The following is a 9929-nucleotide window of genomic DNA, read 5'->3' on the forward strand; positions in this document are numbered from 1 at the left end:
ATATATATTTAAGATTTTATTGGGGAATTGGAGGAGGGGAACAACATTGGGGAATTGGGAAAGGGGAACAGACAAGTTGCTGTCCTTTTGTTCTTCAGTCTAGTTGTGGAGGACGTTGCTTCACTGGCCCACATTGGTATTATCATTGCGCTCTTCCCAGGTGAGGCAGTTGCTCACCGGCCACTCATGGCAGCTCATGGCAGCTCATGCTGGCTGCTGGCCGCTCACGCTGGCTGCCAGCCACTCACAGTAGCTCACAGCAGCCCACTGCAGCAGGGGCTGCATCCTATGCCATCGCCGGCGACTCATGGCAGCCCAGCTCCAGGTAGAGCTGCTGCTCACCATCTTAGCTGTAGAGGGCAGTGTCACTGGCCCTCATGTGGGATCCGAACCGGGGCCTGTTGCTCAGAACTGGCGTCCCAAGCCAGCTCTTAAGCAACCCACCACTCGGCCGGCCCCTAAAATATTTTTATCGACTTATTTATGTGATTAATTTAATTGGTTAATAGGGAAAGAAGGAAACCAAAAAAGATCCCAGAGAGAGAAGAAAGAGTTGGCAGAACAAGAATAATTAACAGTGTCCTTAATTAAATGGTTGCAGTTGAGCACCTCTTGCAACAGCACATTAAAAATTTCCAGGATATTGGGGCGGCCAGTTAGCTCAGTTGGTTAGAGCACGGTGCTCATAACATCAAGGTTGCCGGTTTGATTTCTACATGGGCCACTGAGTTGCGCCTCCACTACTAGTGAAACAACTACTGAACTTGGAGCTGATGGCTCCTGGAAAAAACACTGTTCCCCAATTAAAAAAAAAATCCAGGATAACACCTGAAACTAATAAAAAAAATTTACAGTATGAAAATATTTGAAACTGACTAGAAATTTGGCTGGCCTGTTCTGAGCAAATATTTTATGTGTTGTTTCTAAAATTACCTCTGTGTGGCCTTTGAGACTCCATATTGGTATTTTCCTGTTTCATTTACATGAAAAATTGAGAACATTTTATTTCACTACATAATTTATGGGCTACATTTTACACCCCCTTTCTTTCCACTTGATTGTTCAATTCCGTTGGGGTATTCCTGCTCCCTTGACTTCCAGAAAAAGCACCAGTATACTTACAACGCATCCGTGCTGGGCTGTGAAACAGTGTTTTTAAATCCTATATATCATAGTGTCATTTAAGTAACAGCAACAGTTCCAATATTAGCAGTCAGAAATCATTCTTACAGTCCTCTTACTTTCCTTTCAAAGTTGTATTTTGCAATTGGGGCTGAATTATGTCGGGGGAGTTATCAATGGGCAAGGCGCTTGTAAACTCTTTCCCTGAAGCTTGCGCTGTTTGGAGTCTACTTACCATCCTGACTCCGCAGGAAAGCAAGACACATCATTCAGTACCATTTTGCTCAAATCACCCACTCTGGTTTGAAATGTTTTCAATTTACATATACAAAAATACAGGTTACCCTCATCTATGACATAATCTGTCCTACTCCCCGCCCCGTTAAAAAAAGACTAAAACAACACAGAATCCCACTGGAACTTAATAAAAGACTGACATCATAGCTACCCACCGCCGGCAGCCGGGATCTCGTCTCAAGCCTCACTTCCTCCAGCCCCACCTCCAAGCCCGACAGATTTCCTTGCCCCGCCCCTGCCCTCACAGCCAATGGGGCGTCCCGCACCACCGGTAGCAAGTCTAGGGAGCCGCCCTTTCATCGCCCCAGGCTGAAGCTGGGCATTTACCCCACCTTTTCCGGGTTGCGCGCATGCGCGCTCTCACTGGGTCCTGGAGAGACGCTTAGGGATCGATTTTCCTTTCCTTTCTTTCCCGATCGCGCGACTCTCCAAAACCCTTCCCACCCTACTGTTGCTGAGGATCCTTCTAGTCATTCACAGAAGGTGCTGCTCCGGCCTTGGGTGTCAGTACCCGGATGTGGAGCCGGTCTCGCCTGGCGGGGACTCTGTGGCTGGGCGGAGCGCGGCGGCTTGTGTGGGGGCAGAGAGAAGGGGGCCCCTGGGCCGTGGCGCTAGCCGGACGCCGGGAGGTACCACCGCTGCCCACGGGGGAGGAGGCGGCCCCGGCCCTCGGGCGCCCGCCCCAGAGCGAGGGGCTGGGGGAGAAAAAAGGCCGGCAGTTAAGTTTGCTCCCCGCCGCCCTCGCCGTCCCCCCCGGGCTAGCCTCCCCCGGCCCCCTGCGCTCTCCGTGCTCCCAGCCGGGGGAGAGCGTGGTTTCCTGGCGGCCGTCGCTGTAGCCTGGCGGGGGAGCCCGGAGGAAGCGGAGGAGTCCCCGCCCACGACCCTCTCCCCTCTGCCCGCCCGCCGCCGCCTCAGAGCCGCTGCGGTCCGGCCTCCAGTCTGAGCCGGGGGCGCGGCGGCGGGGGCAGGGGCGCTGTGGGTTCGGCGGGGATCGCGCCGCCCGCCCCGTGAGTTATTCCCACGTCCCCCGGGGCTCGCTGCCGCCCCCGCCGGCGCCGAGAATCCGGCCCGGGCCCAACTCCCTCACGGGCCCCCCGGCGGCAGCGGCGGCGGCAGCAGCGGAGCCCACCGCTCGGGCCCTGATGAGTAACTCCCGGAATAACCGGGTGATGGTGGAAGGGGTCGGGGCCCGAGTAGTGCGCGGCCCGGACTGGAAGTGGGGCAAGCAGGACGGCGGCGAGGGCCATGTGGGCACTGTCCGGAGCTTCGAGAGCCCGGAGGAGGTGGTGGTGGTGTGGGACAACGGCACCGCCGCCAACTACCGCTGCTCCGGGGCCTACGACCTGCGCATCCTGGACAGCGCGCCCACGGGTAAGCCATGGCCACCTGGCCCCCGGCCTGCGCGCGTCGAGGGACGGGGCGAGGCTGGGGGTGGGGGTGGGGGGCCGGCTGGGAGAAGCCCTTGGCGAAACGCTTCTCCCGCAGTGTCAGGCTGGAGTGAGCGGAAAGGGAAAGAGCCAAGGCGAGTTTTGTTTACCAGGTTAAATACCTGGTAAACAAAAACTTGCAGAAAAGATCCCCTTCCCCCCCCATCCCCAAGGGAAATGATGGCAGCACTATCACCAGGATGCTTTCAAGTCTGAAAGGCACAAAGCACCGGGGAGACAACAAACAGGCAGTTCCCCTCCTCCTCCTCTAGAGAAGTGGTCTGGAGAGATCTAATAAGCCATTGAAATTAATCAGCCACCAAATGATAACTGTCTGAGGGGAGGCTTGCCTTGCCATATGGTGTTTAGTTGACCGGTTACAATTGCTGAGGGGCCCTTGGTACCTCAGATTTGTTCTCGTGCCCCCCCCCACACACACACACACATAAAGACTTGGAGTTCAGTAGCCAGTTTCTTGGGACCCTGTGGAATCAATTTTCACCTAAATTGTTTCATTTTATATCGCTATGCCAATAGAGTGAAAAAAGTCTAAGCTGGTGAATCATTTAATTGTTACTTTTTTAAGCGGAAGGTAGGCATAGGGGACACTGTATATAGAAATAGCTATATATATATATATATATAGTTAAGACCTCATTGCATATGTAAGTTTATGTTAGAGACTTACTGATTAACACAGTAATGAATCTGTCTTGATTCATAAAATTTCAGGGATCTGTTATGAACTCTAGAATTTGTATATAATATAAACTGAAGGCTTGCTCTCACAAAATAAAGATCTAATTTATTTTTTTTAATTTTTATTATTTTTTATTTTTTAAGATTTTATTGGGGAATCGGGGAAGGGGAACAGACCAGTTACTGTCCTTTTGTTTTTCAGTCTAGTTGTGGAGGACATCCCTTCACTGGCACATGTTGGTATTATCATTGCGCTCTTCCTGGGTGAGGCAGTCACTAGCTGGCCATTGGACTGCTGCTCAAGGCTGCTCGTGAAAGCCCGCTGCTGGCCAGCTGCTGGCCAGCCCCACTGCAGCCTACGTGGTCCCTGGCGACTCCCTGCAGCTCAGCTCCAGGTTGAGCTGCTGTTCACCATCTTAGCTGTAGAGGGCGCAGCGTCACTGGCCCTCATGTGGGATCCCAGCCACAGCCCTGCTGCTCAGAGCTGGCATCCCAAGCCAACTCCTAACCAGAGCACCACTTGGCGGGCCCCAGATCTGATTTATTTTAATCAAATTAATTTTCACATAGATTTATCCTTAACACTCTCTTCAGTAGAAAATAGTTCAAATTTAAAATTTGATACTTGTTAGAATGTATAAATAAGATACTTCTAAGGCTCTGTGATTGTGTTTGACAAAGCCTAACAAATCCTGAAATGGGTACATAGTTATTGTTTACACCAATAGAAAGGGAAATAAACACAAGCCAACTCAATTTTTGAATAGATAATTCATAAAATTGTGTTTCTTAGCTCAGTTTTTATTTATTTTTGTTTATTTTTTTTTTGGTAGCAGAGTTTAGTTTTATTAGAGCAGAAAGTAACAGCTCTCGAAACGAGAGGGGGTCCCAACTGGGATGTCACGCTTAGCTCACTTTTTAAACATTGAAAAAGGTGAATGTGCATGTAGGACCAAAAGAAAAGTTTTAACCATACAAAAAGGGGCAGCCATTATTAACAGTTTCTTGTGTATTCTTACACAATACTCAATTAATTGCAAGCATATATATTAATATACTGTAAATATGCTACGCTTTTAAAGCACAAATGGTAATAAATTATATTTTCTACACTTTTGTTTCTTAACTTAATACATATTGGTGACTGTTGTTCCATGTTAGAGCCTTATTCTATCATAGCTGCATAGTATTCCAGTGACTGGATGCAGTATTTTATTTCACCAGTCCTTTTTTGATGGACATTTACATTGTTGCAGGTATTACTTACAATGATGCAGTGAATAAATCTTTGTACATGTGTTCTTGTGCGTATGTGCTGAATACTTATGAAGTGGAATTGCATCAAAGGGTACACGTATTTAACATTTTGATAGATATCAACTAAAGACATTTTACCAGTTTACACTCCAACAGCACTGTATGAGCCATATACCTGTGTATATACACTCTTAAAAAATTTTATCATGCTCGCTCAAGCTGAGGTTGGACCACAACTCAGTAATTTGGAGGCATCTTGGGATCAATAATTCTAAGTTTATGGGGAAATTTAAATATTTTTCCAGGGTAAAGGTAAGGTGTAACAAATCCTGTACTACAGTGACTTTTTAAGGGATATTAATGTTGTCTATATGTTTTGTATTGTAGTATGGAATATATCTGTTATATAGATAGTTTCATTATCTTACATAAAGCAGATATTTTTCAAAGGTAATTTTTAAAATCTAAGTTTAATTTACAAGATAATTTTACACATTATTTACTTTGTTGCTTTGTAGCAGCTCATCTTGTTCATCTGATTCTTCTAGCAAACATTTTAAAAGCACTTCCAGATGCAGGGTAGCTAGTCTTCTTATGAAATGTTGGAACAAATTACAAGCTCTTGGCTCTGGCTTTGCCCCAGGAGTATCATACTACTTTCAGTGTTTTCTTTTTCCTTCAAAATATTTAATAATTGATGTCCACTGGCATTTTATTACATTCTGAAGATTTACTAAATATTATATTTATTATTTACAGTACTTGATATTTATTTGCATAATAGTTAAGATAAAAAAAATTTAACCTTTCATTCTGAAATAATTTCAGGCTTACAAGAAAATTACAAAACTAGTAAAAAGAGTTCCCTTTGGCCTTTCAGCCATCTGCTTCAGATGTTAGCATCTTACAAAGTATAATTATTGAAACCAGAAAAAGAATATTAATACAATACTTTTAACTAAAATCTACAGATCTTATTCAGATTTCACCAGTTGTCCCTCTAATTTCCTTTTTCTGGTCCAGGATCCAACCCAGGATCACACATTGCATTTAGTTGTCAATCAGTCTCTTCCAATGTGGGCCAGTACCTCAGTCTTTATTTGTCTTTCATGACCTTGACACTGACCAATAATTTTATAGACTATCCCTCAAATTGGGTTTGTCTAATATTTTCTCATGATTAAATTAAGATTATGTATTTTTGGCAAGAATATCATAGACGTGATGTTTTGCACTAAGAAGAACATCATATCAGTAGGTATAGGCTACTCATATATCTCATTAATGAGGGTGTTAACTTGGCCAAGTCACCAGTATTTTTACCCACCATTACTTTGAACCATCAGTGCAATGCCAGCATAAAAAAGGCAAATATAGTCTTGGTATTGTTTTGAAAATACTTTTGACCCATGAAGACCCTGAATGGGTCTTGGAGACTACCCTAGGGATTCTGGAACCACACTTTGAAAATTACTTCCTGAGATAGAATTTCTTATAGGGTATCAAGAGGCTTGTATAAGAATGTTCACAGCAGTGTTGTATGTAAAAGCAAACAATTGGAAAAAACTTAAAGGTGCATCAACAGGAGAATGGATAGACAAACTGAATTTATATACTAGAGCTCTGTACAGAAGAGAAAATTAATGTTAAGACAATAAAGCAAGAAAATAGTTTCTTGGAAAAGAACACCTATTGTGTTAAAGTGCAAAACAGTACTGTTTATTGTTTAGGGCAGGGTTGCTATTTTGGACGGATTAGATAATTTTTTGGTGTAGGGGGCTGTCCTGTGCATTGTAGGCCAGCGTCCTTGGCCTCTACCCACTAGTTGCAGTTATGATACCCCAAAATATTTCCAGACATTACCAATATTCCTGGGGAGTAAAATTGCCCCTGATACTCATTGGTATAGGGATATGATTGAGACTCATTGGTTTAGGGATATGTGCATGTATGGTAAAAGTATACTAAAAAAGTAATGATAAATGCTAAATTCCAGGGAATATGGATATCTTTATGTTGAAAGAAGTGGAATGCAGTTGATAGTAGTACCCCCCAGGGGCTGTAATTATTTTGGTAATGTTTTATGTCTTAAACTGGGTGGCGGATGCATAGGTGTGTGTTATATTTTTATGCCTTTTTGTGTGCTTGACATACGTATTTCATAGTTAATTTTAAAAAGTCTTAAGATATTACCAGAAAGACAACTGAGATTGTTTGATTATTCATTTTTTGTTCCTTTATATGAACAGAAAATTTACCCACATTATATGAACGGAAGATTTATTGCTGTATGTTTGGGAATTAAAAAATGGGTAACCTTTAAAATAAAATTCTGTGAAACTTTTCTGAGAGTTAAGGATTCTGGAGTGGTTGGGTCATTATGAATCTTTCTAATATTTCTTTATTGCACGTTGGAGATTTTGTGTTGGGGTTGTATGTGGGGTCTAATATTTTGGCATATAAGCTTTATTTGTTTCTTTTAAGGGACACATAAAAGTTTGAATTTATGGTCTAGGAGAGTCAAACCTTGGGAAGAGGAGCATTTAGTATATATTTGAATGATACAATTTCTGTCTTATATGCAGATATGTTTGACTAATTTGTAGTGAGCAAGATGATGGTGCAAATATATTTGTTATTATCGGAGTCAATTTTGTGAAGTCTGTAGTCAAGTACGTATAGTTGATCTTTTATTACTTAGGTACTGTTTGTATAGGATTTGGGGAGAAATGTGTTTTTATTTAATGCTTGTTTTGTGGACCCTTGACTATAGTGCTGTATTGTTAACCAGAGAAAGTGGAGAAAATGAATTTGGGTTTCCTATTAAAGTTCTTTCTACCCTCTTGGGTATGGATAAAAAAGTCAGGGGTGTAGATGATTAGGTTTATTCAGAAGTAGCCCCCATATTGTTTGTCCAGTCTGTTTTGGGGGCAGTTCCTTATACTTTTCTTCCACCCCTAGCAAAGAGGGCTTCCTGGGTGCGTCTAACACTGTCTTCAGATGTTAGTACTTAATTGAAGGTCTAAAAGTGCTCACCTTGGATACAAAAATGAAATGGATTAATTACCTTCAGATTTTCCTTTCTGAACCCCCCTAATTCTCTTCTGATCTATTTCTAGACCTACAGGAGAAAAGAGTATTATTAGGGAACAGAGCCTTAGGAAAACACAGGACTTATGGGAACAATGTTTGGGGAAGAGGATGCCAGACCTGCTAAGGGTGGAATGTTATGAGATGTTTCTTACTAATGGCATCTGTAAGGAAACCATGATTTTCCTATAGATCCTATCTGTTTTAAAGACTTACGTGAAATGTCTTTCCCTTTTTAATCTCCATATGCTAAAACAATGTTTTAAATGATGAAAGTCCACCTGACTTTAATGCTCCCCATAGAATGTAGCTTGGTTGAGCTCAACAAAACTAGTAACCCCTCTGTTAGTACTTCTCAAACTTTAGTAAGCACACAGATTGCTTGAGGACTTTCAAAAATGCAGATTATGATTCAGTAGATATGGGATTCAGCCAGAGTAGTTCTAACAAGCTCCTAGGTGATAGAGATGTTGCTGGCTTACGGACACTGTGAATAGCAGGATGCTAAGTGACTATGTGTCTATTTGAGATGCTTAGGCTCTCTGTTGTCTTCTTTTCCCCTGAGCTGATTCCAAACCTTGATTGTCTGTCTGTAATAGATGTTTTCAGTTTTAGACATTGATGTTACTAGACAGGGTGAAGAGAAGAGTGTACAGCTGAAATAAAGGAACATGGAACAGCTTTTTAATATATGTATCTGTTTGCAAATATAATGCTATCTTAATATATATTTTTGGTTCTGGACTGCCTTATCTCCCTCTGGTTGGATTAGATATTTCTTTTTGAATATGTTTCCAGGTAGCCACCTACCAGGGTCTCTCCTCCACCTTCTTTAATTGCTAGGCATTTAATTCCAATGCATTCTGTGCTTCTGTTGCCACAGGTATGTTGTGTTGTAATTGTCTTTTGCACTATGTTATTATTGGGTCGTCAGGAAAGTCATGATGCATTTTTGCATTGAAAAACAGAAAAATACGTCATGACTTTCCTGACTACCCAATAGTTTGAGGGTATGGAAAGTGTGTGTGTGTGTGTGTGTGTGTGTGTGTGTGTGTGTGTGTGTGTGTTTGTGTGTTCCTTGGATCCATTTCCTAGCAAAGCCATGGCTCTGAATGAATATTTTCTGAATAAAATGCTGTTTTCAAAGAGCTTTTGACTCATTTGATCTGAGGTTAGATTGATTTAGATTGATATTAACCTAAAAAAAGGAAACTGAGTTTCAAAGAGATTAAGAAACTTGTCCAGCGACAGAGATGGTGAATGGCAGATGTAGTGATGAACAGTCAGTTCATTGCTTTTTCCTTATCATTCTCTCTTCCGTTTATAGTGTAGTAGTTAAGAAATGATCACCGTTTGTACTACTTTTCCTGAAGGAAAATTGATTAGGAAATTTAAATAATTTATGCTAGCCTGTGTTATGGTTATTTGATTCATGTACTGTAACACTGTTGTTGGACATTAATAGTTTTTCTGTGTGTTTGTATATGGAATGTAACAGGTAGTTTGTTATATATAATTACACTTAGCCTCCTGTAAGAAAACATATCAGTCCTGTGAGAGATTTGCTGTCAAAGCAAGTAATTGAGCTGCACACGAAGCTGTCAGATTCTCCAGCTGGTCAGCCTTTACTATCACAGTATTGTGTTTTTACTTTACAGGGGATCTTATTCTTTTATGTTTTCTTTGTTCCAAATAGTGGGTCAAAGTCCCAGTCATCCTATACTCTTGAAGCCAAGCTGGGCCCTTGGCAGAAGATATGACATTGTCATATCTACTAAACTATCAGATCTTACCCAGTATTCAAATTACTGAAATCTCACTTTGATATGCATGTATAAAGTTTCTTTTGTGAGAAAAATTGGTCCATTAATATTTATGTTTATATGTGTGTGGTGAGGGGCAGCATAGATAATTATATTACCTGGTATGGGAGAAAATTTTCAATTAGAAGTTAGAAGCCAGCTAGCTGTCTTTTTCCTTTATCTATGAAATAAATGGATTAGATTAAATATAAATTTTCCTCCAGCTTTGTACTGT

The 9929-nt window shown here is 42.1% G+C and overlaps 1 protein-coding gene across 3 annotated transcripts in view; it reads left to right on the plus strand.

The window, feature by feature from the left end:
- Positions 1-1767: 1767 nt before the first annotated feature.
- The window catches only part of MIB1 (MIB E3 ubiquitin protein ligase 1), a 144421-nt gene continuing 136259 nt past the window's right edge, over positions 1768-9929 (plus strand). For 2 of the 3 annotated variants that reach the window (XM_019653864.1, XM_019653865.1), the window contains exon 1: positions 1768-2790. In XM_019653864.1, the coding sequence (XP_019509409.1) occupies positions 2562-2790 (229 nt within the window). In that variant the 5' untranslated portion in view covers positions 1768-2561. The remainder of the gene's footprint in view (positions 2791-9929) is intronic. The other variant, XM_019653866.1, reaches the window with a different exon arrangement.

Source organism: Hipposideros armiger, unplaced genomic scaffold, assembly GCF_001890085.2.
Source record: "Hipposideros armiger isolate ML-2016 unplaced genomic scaffold, ASM189008v1 scaffold_209, whole genome shotgun sequence".
NCBI classification, from domain to species: domain Eukaryota; kingdom Metazoa; phylum Chordata; class Mammalia; order Chiroptera; family Hipposideridae; genus Hipposideros; species Hipposideros armiger.